Source organism: Lytechinus pictus, chromosome 6 (genome assembly GCF_037042905.1).
Source record: "Lytechinus pictus isolate F3 Inbred chromosome 6, Lp3.0, whole genome shotgun sequence".
Classification (NCBI taxonomy): Eukaryota; Metazoa; Echinodermata; class Echinoidea; order Temnopleuroida; family Toxopneustidae; genus Lytechinus; species Lytechinus pictus.
The window spans coordinates 4178887-4193412 of NC_087250.1; the positions used below are offsets into that span (position 1 = coordinate 4178887).

Here is a 14526-nt window from a genome sequence, read left to right on the forward strand (position 1 = left end):
TTACTGACGCGGATCGAGCTTTATTTTTTATTCGAGCGATAATTATAGGTCCAAAGTGTGAACATTTTACTGCAACACTGCAATACACATAGTAATAATTCAACACCAATTCCAACTATTTTAGTGTCCAAGCCCCAAAAGTGTTGAGAAAATAAACACCAGTATAGAATCAACTCAGTATCTAACACCATCCGGTTTTAGCTGAAAACCAAAATGATATCGATTTAAGTTATATACACTTCAATAATGTTGATAGATATAGATTCCCGTCTTGTGTTATGATGGGTTAACCCCGTTGGTGCAGTGTTATGCCTCTCAAGAAGACGTTCCTATACAAAAATTGCGGTATGCATTTTTAAGCTTCTTATGTTGAACAATAATTAAAGAGAGTCGACTGTATTCCCGAGTAGTTTTAAAATGGGTTTTGAAGCTTCAATAATTTCATGACCTGTTTCCTGTTATTATCCGGCTAAGGATCTTGGATTCCACGTCGGATTCTCTTTGTTAGGCATATTCCCATCTATGCGGTGCATTCGACCTGTCCATAGTCATTCAATTATGACCAAATTGTTTAGGATATACGGAATGATGGTTTTTGCGTTGATCTATAGCCTACTGTAGAAATATCTTGCCCTGGAAATAAAATCGTGGATCCTTCGTAGTAGCTAGGGTCTGGAAATACCCAGTGGGGTGATGCATGGTGCAGTGAAGCAAAGATATATCAAGTGGAATGACTCGCGCATGGATTGAGCTCAACAAAAGACGGATCAAAAGGACTCCATTGATACGCATATCGTTATGGACTGAATATGAGCATTCTGATTTATAAGAGGAGTCCGCTTTCGAGAGTCGATTCGCGCTTGTACTTCCAACACTCGGGTCGGTTACGCATGGTAAGGATCATAGCTCAGTCCATTATATGGCGGTTGGGCGCGGGGATAAAGTGTCCGCAGGAGGGAGTACATAGAGGCGTTATGTTATGATCCCGCACGCCCGCGCTCGCGGCACCCTCGATGCTAAAATTGTTGCCATTGGTTGCACAGGGCATCCATCGTTGATCATAAGGGGTTAAGGGACCCCGGAGATTCATTTTTCAGGTGACGGTAGCGCGCCTGATGGGCTTGCACTTGATCTATCCACGCCACGTTCATGCATGATGGCCGGATAAATACCTCCAGTATATAAAGCGTGTCTTCATTGGTGTCAACGCGTGGAATGGAATTGGAGACAGTATTGAGTTTCTTAACATTCCTGCTCTGTGAACATATATTATGAGCATCATGGCTTCGATCTGGACATGCTAGGCATCCAGGCTCATCCTTTGTGAAATGATATCGCAGGGAGAAACACAATGCATGGTTTAGTGTGATTGATTTAGACATATGTCAATGCCTACCTGCCTTGATTTATTCTAGACGGTCAACATGGTTGATGACATCAATTTTTATGATAGGCATATACATTTCAATATATGAAGATCATCAGTCATCCGTGGCCGTGGTGTGATAGAACCGGATTTCGCGTGTTCGTGGTTAGAGGTCGACAGCCAACAGAAGATTGGAACCTTGCTGGTATCACTTTCAATATCTCATATTTTGCTATCACTTGACCGGGCACTATAGTTTGACCTATACTTTATATTGGATGATTATACATGTACAACATTCGTATGGCAATCGGGAAGAGCCATATGATCACCGTATTTCACAACTAGACCACCGTCGCTGTAGGTGGACTTGGTATCCAGGCAGAAAGTATCGGGAAAATATATGGACATTGTATCTTTTTGCGCAATCTCATTTGAAATGTACATTGAACTGCTGGTAACTGATATATTATCAACCTTTTTCCGCCACATCTGTATGATCAATGAACGCCTTATTTCGACATTTATACATGAAATGGGTAAAGCTTGAATAGAAGATTTGATGTTGATTGGTGTAATTTGCACTAGTCTATTTGAATCTTTTCCTCTCTAAGTGGGGGCAAGAAAGACTTTTCCACTATTTTACCAGGGAAAAAATGTCTGCTAATATAATAATCACAACTCTGATGACTTAGGCCTACTGCAAAGTTTGGATAATAATGATATATACGTAAATGGGAAGTACATTGACTATGCGTTAATTTATGATCACTAATAGCGAAACAGAAGATTGGAGACATGATTATCATTGATAATTTTACCTCGCATTGGACTAATATGTGACCATGGATGATGGAGTTTCTAATGATCTGGCATTACCTCGTATACTTGTTATATACCACAAGGTCTGGATGATAATGTATCAAGGGGACGAATTAATTTCATTTGCGGATGATCACCGCTGTTCACAAGCAAGGACATAGTTGGGTAACAGCAAAAGAGGAGATTGGATCCGACATTATTGTATGTGCACTATATTGCGAAGTGACATTATGATAGTAGAATTGTTCACTATCTTAGCGTGGATGATTTGAAGTTTGGAAGATGATACATCGATTCAAAGGATAACCGTTTGAGTTGTGGTTACCGCATATGGGGTAATCACACCTCACATAAGTGGTAAGAACATATCTGGCGTGAGGACTTATCTCGCGTAAGGACACATTTTGCGTAAGGTAATATCTCGCGTAAGGACACATTTTGCGTAAGGTAATATCTCGCGTAAGGACATATTTCGCAAAGGACATATCTCGCGTGAGGACTTATCTCGCGTAAGGACACATTTTGCGTGAGGTAATATCTCGCGTAAGGACATATCTCGCGAAGGGCATATCTCGCGTGAGGACAAGGGTTGGATTGGATCATTGCCGAGTGACATTAAACAACAATAGATTTTTAAACAAAGGATAATCATGAACATCTCAATTTCTACTCACTTGCAACTCATGATGAGGGTCATGGCCAAGGTAACCATTCTTGATTCACATTTTCTTATCAATAACATATAGTATAAATAAATTACCGTTCTTACTACTCTTAAAAAGTTACAAGATGGATTTAGGTTAACCTACGATCATGAGGAAATAATGATACTCAAGTCTGGCTTGTTATTAGTTCCCCCTTACCTTCAGTCTTGTGCAAGTTACTTGATTTTGGACCCTACCATATACTTAGTAGGTACCATGCTTTGATCATACATATGCAGTGTTTGTTACTGTTAGGTAGACCCTGTAATTTTCTGATGGAGCTTTATATATTCTGTTCACGGTATAATTGTGTAAATATTGGCTTGCGAAAAAAAAATCGATATATTTACTACTACTATACTACTACCACTACTGCTACTACAACTATCGATGATGATGTGATGATGATAATAATAATATAGGATTTGCATATAGCGCACGTATCCACCTTGTTAGGTGCTCAAGGCGCTCCTATATTACCCCGGCTAAGCTAGTCTACCGATTCTGGTGCGCACAACTTTTTGAGGAATTACTTCCTGCCGGTACCCATTTACCTCACCTGGGTCGAGTGCAGCTCAGTGTGGATAAATTTCTTGCTGAAGAAAACACGCCATGGCCAGGATCCGAACTCACGACCCTCTGTTTGAAAGGCGAGAGTCAGAACCACTAGACCATGACGCCCCCATGATGATGATGATGATGATAATAATACAATTAGGCCTACTACCTGATTATTCAACAACACAATGATTATTAAGACCAATCATTTAGAAAAATTTAAATTTCATGAATCTAGATATTTCGCAACTTTACACATACGATTTTGTTTTATTTGTCCAGGTTAAGTGTCTCACTTTAAGGGGAAAGGGCACTTTTAGAGACAGTGGCAGTAACAATATGTGTTACTATTTTTTTAGTGGAAGAGGAAATATCAGTCACATAGTGGTAGATTTTTTGGCCTATTCATGTCAAGTTTAAAGAAATATACTCGAGTATTTTTATTGACAACTGTATTGAATTTATTGTACACCTATCATAAAAACAGCCGAGTTTGCCTTGTAGAGACGCAGCATAACCACAAAGCGGTTATATTCTTTCTTATTGTTAGGCAAAATCACTGTTTGAGGGACGTAACACTTATCTGAAAGAGTTGTTATAAACATAAACAGCTGATATGAAATATTGAATCATCATTCAAATAACGATTTTTTTTACGTGTGAAAGGGCGGTTTGGCACACCATCTAAGGGCGATTCCATGCTAGAAAAATCAGCCATTTTCACAACAGTTTTCAACCTACTGTCCAAACAAACAAGGAACGTCAATGTATTTTGTGGTAATAATAAAGTACTACTGGGTAGTCATGCAAAGAAAATGACAACCAACAAAAATATGTTGTCCATGGGTGAATTAGAGGTGAATCGTATGGGACATTTCTGAGTCCCGTACGACACACAACATTTTCACCTGTATATTCACCCATAATCAAACACTTTTTGTTGGTAATCCGTTTTTCACATGACTACCCACTATAACTTTTTGATTGACAAATATTAATTGTTATTGCTCAAGAATCAGCTAAGAGTCTAGATATTGTTGTCGAAATGTCCCAAACGACACGTATGGAATCACCCCTAATTGTTGTATCATACGACGTGTATGCAGGCGGGCCCTAAAGGGCAAGATGTGCTTTTAATTTTTTCTTGAACACATTGAGAGAAATTCAGTATTAATTTTATTTGTGTTTAATGTTTGTATTTATTATTTTTAGCAGGGAGCGAGTATAGATCCATGTGTGGAAAATCCAACTCCAGGCAAAAATAAACAAAAGTAAACAAAATAAAAATCGGGCAAAATTGTACGTAGTCTTATAGGCCTTCATTCGCCTTGTAACACAGGAAATGACGGATAGTACCTCAGACCAAGAAAGGTTTAATTTTAGGATTTTCGGTTCCCGCCAATATCTTTGTCGCCATGACAACATGTCTCAGTGGAATTGATCTTGGCCATATCGACTGCTCAGGGTATGGTCGATATGAAAGAATCTCACATTTTGGCCTTTGCGTTGTCAATTTGCCAACATCCCCATAAACTTCCGTTGACATTTGAATATTATTTCTGAGATATTAAGGGTTAGAGTGGAGGGATGCCAGTGAGGGGGGGGGGGAGGCCCAGTAGGGTCAGCCACTCCGATCCAGAGGGTCCATGATCATGATGATAGTAAGAGATAAACGAAGTGGAGGACAACAGCAAAGATGCTGATGGTCGAGGAGAAGAAGATCAAAAGAGTAAAGGATAAGTAGGAGGAGAACAATAATGCGGAGAACGGAGATGAAGAGGAGGAGGAGGAAGAAAAAAAACAAAAAAAAGAAATGTTAAGAAGAGAGAAGAAGAATGTTGAGGAGAAAGGAAGGAAGAAAGGAAGGAAGAAAGAAAGAAAGAAAGGAGGAAAGAAGGAAGGAAGGAAAGAAGGAAGGAAGGAAGCAAGGGCCCCTTGGTAGAGCAGTTTTGTAACTGAAAGGGCTACCCTGCTGAAATACCACGGAAATAAATGAATAAATAAGGAAGGAAACTAAAAAAGAAAGAAAGAAAGGAAAGAAAGAACACGAAGAAAGGAAAAGGGAAGGAAGTTCGGAAGGATAGGCCCGGGAGAGAAAAAAAAGAAAGAAAGAACGAAATAAAGAAATAAAGAAAGAAAACATAATTAGAAGAACACAACACCCGCCATTTGAATAAAAAAAATAGGGTTACCCGCCCTCATATGTATATAAAAATAATGTAAGAATTACATCTTTATCACATTATAAGGCATCAAATAGTGGACGTTTCGTTTAAAAAGTGAAGATTACAATTTATTCACAGGTATTCTGGAACTCTAACAGTTTTCTTAATTTTGAAACATCGTAGTTATCTTGTTCTCATCGTTAAACGGAACTACGAATACATTACTGCACTTTACAATTATAATTTCTATCTTTAAAAGCTGAAAACACAACATTGTTTTAAGGTACTGATTCATATTTGAAATTAAAATATACAGTAGATATCTTTTAGTTTGCGTTTTGTATCCTTCCAGAATATTGTGACGTGTTTCAAGCACGTTTTGGGTTAGTATGTCACTGTGTAATTTTGCTTTGTATATTATCTAATGCCATTATTTTTTGTAATTATTTATTATATGTTATATATTGTTCTTGGTATACCATCAGCCGGAATATGATTTTTATGCCAATGTAATTTCTTTTTATTTTGAGCATGACAATAAATTTTGAATATCTAATATCTGAATATCAATATTTTGTTCAGTATACATATTAATTCCTTTGCATGGTCGCTTCAAAAGATGCGGGTTGATAATGCCCTTAATCCGAGTAATAACATGCACCAATTAATGATACTTCATGGGATAGACCGAGACTGTTTCCCTGTAATTAAAACCTTCTCAGGTGTAAAGTATGTAGGAGGAGAATGTGACGAAGTAATTCGTCTAGAACATTAATATAGTGCAGGGGAAACGATACGAGCATGAATTATTCAATACTACGCAATAGAAATGAAACTGTGTGGGCGCGTCGTGGTCTAGTGGTTCTGACTCTCGCCTTTCAAACAGAGGGTCGTGGGTTCGAATCCTAGCCGTGGCGTGTGTTCCTTCAGCAAGAAATTTATCCACCCTGTGCTTCACTTTACCCAGGTGAGGTAAATGAGTACTGGCAAAAAATAATTCCTCAAAATGTTGTGTGCATATGAATCGGTGGCCTAGCTTAGCCAGGTAATAAAAATAGCAGGGCCCGCTGCGAGAACAGTTTTCAGAACTGAAGTGGCTACCCTTGGTAAATATACCGTTATTATTATAACTCTACTTAAGTAGATAAGTTGAATATGACATGACATCAGTTGACAACGTTGGATAAAAATAAAAATGAGTTCAGAAGAGATGCCGATTTCATCGATACGGTCATCGGTCATTGTTTCATATAAAATTATATACAAATTATGAGGGGGCGGGGCAACCGCCTGTATTATTTTCCAATAAGGAGAAAAAGAAGAGGGGGTCAAACAGAAGAAAAGGAGGAAAAGACGATATTGAGAGAAGACATATATGATAAGGTGATAAAAGAGAGGTAGATGTCTTCTTACACAATATTCATGACATTACGCCTGTAATGGTCATCGGTTTCTCGCTAATTACTATAGATTTTATCATTATAAACCACTGAAATCATTCATTTTAATTGGCTTAGGGCCTTTTCACACGTGAATCTTAAATCATCATTGTAATGATAATTGCTATTGTAATCGTGACTGTGATTAGCGTTCTGGATCCTAATCATGCTAAATATTCTTCATTAGCCTTATATTTTCACTAGAATCATCATTCAAATTACGCTTTCTTACCGTGTGAAAGGGCGGTAAGTCTCTGAGAGATTAGCCAATCAGGGCCTGAAAAATGTTTGATGAAATGCGAAGGAGGAGGATATTATATAGTGATAGAAAACAATTCCACATATTTTTTTCTTTTGCTCCCTTTTATCCACCCCCGATCCTTCAATATGATGCCAGCATCTGCAGTTATTTTTAAAATAGTTTTATTTGTTATTTTATTTACATTCATATTTCTGAATTCCATGTGTAAGTGTCTATTTCGTTTTCCATAGTTTAGTCTTATATCTTGAACATGTCATTATGTATATATTCAAGAAACATTTTATGTAAATTTAATTACCTTTGGGAATAACCCTGACAGGCCTTTGGCCTTTGTCAATTCCCACCTCATTATGATTTCGAACTGAATATATTTTATTTTAATGTTTTTTATTGTATATTTTTATCTGCATATTAATTTGTACTTGTCTTTTTAATCAAATGTGGTAATTTGAATTAACATTTTATGTTCAGTTGAAAAAAAAAGTATTCTACTGGTATCATTTAGACAACTTCCTTCCTTTATATACACCATCTACACGAACATGTTATCACCTGAACTTCACAAAACCTGAAAAAATACAATTTCTATACTTTTTTCTATATTGTCTTTTAGTAGGTATTTTAACATTTATTTACTTTACACTTATTAATAATTAGTAAGGGAGAGGATGAGAGAAGATAGTCCTCATCTTTCAGCACACGTTCTTTTAATCATGCTTTCTCTTTCCGTCATCCGTTCTATCTTTTTATCCATTATTAGTATAGGATTTATATTTCCACCACCTTCTAGTTTTATTTGCCTCCCTTGACGATAGTCTCAGCAATAAATCAGAGAATTGACAGGGGCAAGTACGAAAGCCATCTATGATTCATGCTCGGCGGAAACTAATACTTCTCTATTTCCCATATTGTCTTTTTAGTTGGTATTTTCTAAGATTACTTTATTAGTCCTATATCTTTGCTGTCTAATGACCCTTTTAAAGTAGCAGTAATCAATCTTTTTCGCGTTTAACGACCTAGTTTTTGCAATAATTCCATCTGAAAAGAATAGTAGGGTTCATGATCCCACAGTGTCCCAAAGTGTGTGCTCAGTGTGTTCACAGTGTGTTTACGATGTTTGCTCATGTTTCCAGGTGTGTGTTCAGTGTGTTCACAGTGTTTTCAGGGTGTGTGCTCAGTGTGTTCACAGTGTTTTCAGGGTGTATGCTCAGTGTGTTCACGGTGTGATTACAGGTGTGCTTAGTACGTTTACCTTGTGTGCTCAGTGTGTTCAGTGTTTTCAGGTATGTGTTTATCGTGTTCACAGTGGTTTCAGGGTCTGTGCTCAGTGTGTTCACAGTGTTTTCAGGTATGTGTTCAGTGTGTTCACAGTGTTTTCAGGGTGTGTGCTCAGTGTGTTCACAGTGTTTTCAGGGTGTATGCTCAGTGTGTTCACGGTGTGATTACAGGTGTGCTTAGTACGTTTACCTTGTGTGCTCAGTGTGTTCAGTGTTTTCAGGTATGTGTTTATTGTGTTCACAGTGGTTTCAGGGTGTATGCTCAGTGTGTTCACAGTGTTTTCAGGGTGTGTGCTCAGTGTGTTCAGTGTTGTCTGGGTGTGTGCTCAGTGTGTTCACAGTGTTTTTAGGGTGTGTGCTCAGTGTGTTCAGTGTTGTCAGGGTGCGTGCTCGGTGTGTTCAGTGTTTTCATATTGTGTTCACAGTGTTTTCAGGGTGTGTCCTCAGTGTGTTCAGTGTTTTCAGGGTTTTGCTCAGTGTGTTGACAGTGTTTTCAGGGTGTGTGCTAAGTGTGTTCAATGTTTTCAGGGTGTGTGCTTAGTGTGTTCCGTATTTTCAGGGTGTGTGCTCAGTGTGTTCACCGTGTGCGCTCAATGTGTCCACAATATGCTCAGTGTTTTCAGGGTGTGTGCTCAGTGTGTTCACAGTGTTTTCAGGGTGTATAATCGGTGTGTTCACGGTGTGATTACAGTGTGTGCTCAATACGTTTACCGTGTGTGTTCAGTGTTTTCAGGTGTGTTCATAGTGGTTTCAGGTTGTGTGCTCAGTGTGTTCACAGTGTTTTCAGGGTGTGTGCTCAGTGTGTTCACAGTGTTTTCAGGGTGTGTGTTCAGTGTGTTCTCGGTGTGATCAAAGTGTCTGTTCAGTGCCTTCACCATGTGCGCTCAATGTGTCCACAATATGCTCAGTGTTTTCACAGAGTGTGTGATCAGTGTGTGCTCAGTGTGCTTAAAATGTGTGCTCAGTGTTTATACAGTGTGTACACGGTTTGTACGCAGTGTATTCACAGTGTGTGTTCAGTGTGTTTACAATACTAAAGATAAAACGATTTTTACACATTTTTTTATGCGACAGTGGTATGGCTTCAAGAAATGTGACTGGCGTATCGGATTATGTTTGTCTTAATAATGACGGCAATTTGAATTTCAAGGAAATATTGTTAGAAATACTCAAACTTTGAATGCATTTTCATATTCGCCGACCGAAATTGAGTATTTATAGCTAACACCGTTTGCAGTAGAGACTACGTGCATACAGTTTGAATGGCTTGAGGAGATAGGTAGAGTGGGCGGGGTCAGCTAGTATAGTGATAACGTTCCAGCCATATTTCTGCAATCTTTGGTTGCTAGGGGAGGCACATTGTGTTTTGGGTGATAAACCCGTGTGTTTACATAGCATGACTCATAAAACGTCAAGATCCTCATCTCACTTCTTCATTTTATCCTCCTCTTTTGTCCTCATTTTATCCCCACTCTCCCCTTTCTCCTCATTATCTCTCTTCCCTTTCATTTGAGTTCCAATCTGTAGTATAAATGTACTTTCGCTTTTCCCCGTCCCAAGGGTGGCGGTAAAAGTACGAGTTACAGTTCAGCGATTCGCCCCTATTATTTTTTGAAGTAGTGATGAAGAAGAAAATGAAAAAAGATGTAAGAGTTTTCAGACAATAATATGTTTATTTCTGTATCTGCGTAGGGACCATTCATGTCATTTAGTGAAAATCATACATCACATTTAGCCCCCCCCCCCCACTCCGGTCAAGATGGCCAGCCGTGTCGCATTCCTGCCCATCTATCAGTCATCTGTAGGAAATCGACCTCCCTTAACACATGGGAAATTTCGATAAGTTTACAAACTACAAGCTCCCTAACTCGTGTTTCAGCAACATGAGTTGATGTTACTACGGCAACATAATAGTGGTGATTACTCATTCCAATCGGGAAGAGAAGAAAATGAATATTTCATCAGATGGTGGGATTCTTACGACTTCACATGGTGACAAGCTCTTTAGGCACTCTCAAATATTTATGATTGGGCAACGGGCCGTCAAATGGAGCGTTTATTTTACGAATTTCAATAGCTTCTTTAGATTGTCCTTTTAACATAATTATTTATTCATATTGATATTTTGGGTGTCATTATTGATGAAGCGTGTCTCTAATATTATTCATTTTATACGTCCTTTTTATTGAGTTTACACAAATATTTTCATGGATCTTTCCGCTTTGATACCTGTTACACGGCGTTTCTTTCACAGGGGTCATGCAGAATTTATAATGGATTGCTTCTAGTCTTCTTCATGGCCCTATTTTGTTCAGTAATATCAGGGACGTCCCTGGCAATATCTCCGTATCTCTTCAGAAATATGCTGACCTCACAGGATAATGCTATTAAAATATATTTATATTTAAAACAAAATTCGATAGTATCGTAAATTGTGATTATTGCTATCAATTCTGCTCACATCAATTTACTTATCGTTATATCATTGTCATTATTATTCCTCAAATTCATCATCATCATCATGAATAATCATCACCATCATCACCACCACCATCATCATCATCATCACCATTTCCATCTTCATCATCATATTCATGATTATCGTGTTCATCATCACCACCATCATCATCTTCTTCATGATTATCACCATTATCACCATCATCACTTTCATTAGAAGATGCCGTAGGCGAGTGGTCTAAGGCGCCTGGCTATACATAAAAAGTCCGGGGTTCGATTCCCGGCCGCGGCATCTATGCCCGTGAGCAAGGCATTTAATCTACAATGCTCTTTTATCATGCTTTCAAATAAATGGAAATGCTATATGCATTATTGATAACTAGGTGTGCACGTGTTAAAAAAAAAAAAAAAAAAATTCATCACCATCATCGTCAGTTTCATCCTGAATCTTAACTTTCCTTTCCCCACTCATGTAAATTATATCAAATTTTCAAAGAATATATATTTTTTTTCATTTGTTCAGCATTTCCTGAAGAGGAGCATTTTGGCCGGTGTTTTCCTAGTGTCGACTGTTCTATGTATATATTCCCTGAGTCTTCTCAATGGATCCGCTATAGACAAGAACACTCAACACCTTGGTGTACAGAGGAGTAAACTATTCGATCTGAACTACAGTAAGTATGGAGAGAAAGAGAGAGATTTAAATAAAGTGCATACAGAGAAAATAAAAAAAAGGAGGGGGAGGGGGAGGATGTTGAAAGAGACGGATAGGGAAAGAGGGGTGACATTCAAAGAAATCTCAAACAGAAAGTGCAGTTGAGGGAGGTATTAAATGGTGGAAAGAGATGGAATAGGGGAGAGAAAGATACAAATATAAGACAGTGGGGAAGGGGGGCCGGGGGGGGGGGGGGAGAGGGACAGGGACAGAGAGACAAGTGGGGGTAGAAAGGGGAGGGTTAACTGAGTAAAAAGTAGCCAGAGAAAGCCAGAAGCATACAGAGAGGGGACACAGGGTAGCAGCCAAAATAAAACTAGAGAAAGAAGAAAGACTTAAAAAACAATGGCTCTTGTCCTACTCTTTGACACCATTTTACCCATTCCCTCCCCAAACATGGTCAGACAAATTGTATTTGAAACTTGATATAGATATCTGAAAAATGCTAAAACAACAACCGAACATTATAATAATTATCCAAGTCATGCAAAGATTAAAGGTCAGGGATATTGCAGAACATTAAATGTGATATAAAATATAATATACTTTTCTATTTTTTTTTCATTTTAGACCAATATTCATCAACAGGAAAGGCGGGAACGCAAAGACCATACGACGGTTATTATGGCGACGGTTATAACGTGAGGAACATCCCGCCAAATCTATTCAAACTCGCGCCAGAGGTAAGATGTTGTTTATGTAACCATTGGGGTATATACTAGAAAGAACACAACGTCTCACAGTTTGTGCATAGGGGAGAGTGGGGTAAATAAAGCCACCTTTTTCATAATTCTAATATCGTTTTAACGCATAGCAGTAGAAACATGATTAGATGCCTAATACAAGGTTCACCGAAGACCTACATTATCCAATAGAAATGTGAGGTCTAATCAATCTCATTTGCATATTATTGAGCCTTGAATATTGTTGTCAGGGGGGCTCATTTGCCCCTTCAAAGTTGGGCAAATGAGGCCCGCTGATTAAAATGTATTGTGTATTGCTATATTCAAAGTAATAATAGTTCGTTTGGTTCGATCCAATCACTGAACATTTTGCTTTACAAATTTGAATAGCATTTGTGGTCATAAGAGAAAAGCTCTCAAATGTGTTTCACACTGTCAAAATTTTCAAAGTTAACAGTGTGAAACCTCTAAATTGTAAGTGTTCATTGTGACGTAGTGAGCTACGTAAAGATATGATTCACACTGTTTAAATACTGGAACTCAATAGTGTAAATAAAATGATTCCACACCATGGACACCTCTTCATTTTGCTTACAACGTGTTCACATGGGGACCATGTGAAAATATGATTTTCAATGTTGAAATGCTGAAAGTCATCAATGTGAGGATAATTCCACACTGTGTAACCTCGGCAGTGTGAGTGTTCAGTGTGTTCACAGAGTGGACTATGTGAAAATGTGTTTCACACTTTCAAAATGTTCAAAGTTAACACTGTGACGATATTTCCACACTGTGGATACCTCTACATTGTAAGTGTTCACTGTGACGTAGAGGACTATGGGAATATGTGATTCTCGGTGTTAAAGTGCTGACAAAAAAGTGTGAAGATAATTCCACACCTTAGAACCTCGGCAGTGCAGTGAGTGTCCACAGTGTTTTCACATAGTATTCTATGTTAAGACGTGACTCACTGTTCGCTCAGATTCAGCAGTGTGACGATATTTCCCCCAATGTGAACACATCTACAGTGTCGCTGTCTACAGTGACACAGTGAACCATGTGATGATGTGATTCATACTGTAGACAAATGAGTGAAATATAAAAAAATAAATACAATAGAAAAAAAAAAAAATAATAGCCAATTTTTATATAGCGCTTTTCCCAGAATGACTCAAAGCGCTTTACAGCATATTATTACCCCGGTCATTGGATTCATTTCAATCCTGCACAAAAAGTGCACAATTTCCACTCCCTGGGGAGCATTCCTTGCATTCATCGCAGCCTCATTACGGCGCTGGCAAATTCAAACATACAATATATTTCGCATCCTACCGGGTACCCATTTAGCACCTGGGTCGAGAGTGGCAAAGTGTTGATTAACGCCTTGCCAAAGGACGCTAGACCGCGGTGGCATTCGAACACACGGCCCTCTGTTTACAAGGCGAGAGTCAGAACCACAACACCACGGCTCTTCAGGAAAACACAAACAGGAAAGCATCAGGAAAATATCAGGAAAACACAAACAATTCATTGTGGCAGGTCGATACTTATCGCAATGCTCAAAATATAAATCAGATATATTTTCAACGATCTTGGGTAAAAGCTTTCTTCGGTAACGAAAAGGGAACCGGGTCACATCATATCTGTATACTTCCGGTTCAAGTATGAATCACGCTTTATCCATGAATAACCAATGAAGCCGTAGTTGATAACTATTAATAATGACTGAACGTTGATAGGTTGAATTCACCGGCATCCTAAACTCATTAAGGCTGTTATAGAATGCATCACCAAAGTGTTAATGCACTTTAAGAGGGTAATAGTAAATAATATATCACGATAATCAACATGATCAAGGTATACTTTGCGGCATCGTTGAGCATGATCGGTGTATTGTAAAAAGCAATTAAGTCCTGAAATGGGTTGTTCTGTTACATAAACGAATGGAGACATCTATATAGTTTCATGAGCATGCATCTGGAGGATATCACTGGCGTAATGTATAGAGCGGGGGCTCGGGGGCTTATAACATGTCTTTTTCAAGTTGATTTTATGACCTTGGTATATTTTTTTATGAT

At 38.4% G+C, this 14526-nt stretch overlaps 1 protein-coding gene across 2 annotated transcripts in view; it reads left to right on the top strand.

Annotated features, from left to right (window-relative positions):
- The first annotated feature begins 529 nt into the window (after positions 1 to 529).
- The window catches only part of LOC129263903 (carbohydrate sulfotransferase 15-like), a 32372-nt gene continuing 18375 nt past the window's right edge, over positions 530 to 14526 (top strand). The window contains exons 1-4 of one of the 2 annotated variants that reach the window (XM_064100727.1): positions 1910 to 2601; positions 2720 to 2892; positions 11574 to 11724; positions 12336 to 12448. In XM_064100727.1, the coding sequence (XP_063956797.1) occupies positions 2839 to 2892; positions 11574 to 11724; positions 12336 to 12448 (318 nt within the window). In that variant the 5' untranslated portion in view covers positions 1910 to 2601; positions 2720 to 2838. Of the gene's footprint in view, positions 2893 to 11573; positions 11725 to 12335; positions 12449 to 14526 lie in introns of both variants that reach the window. The other variant, XM_064100726.1, reaches the window with a different exon arrangement.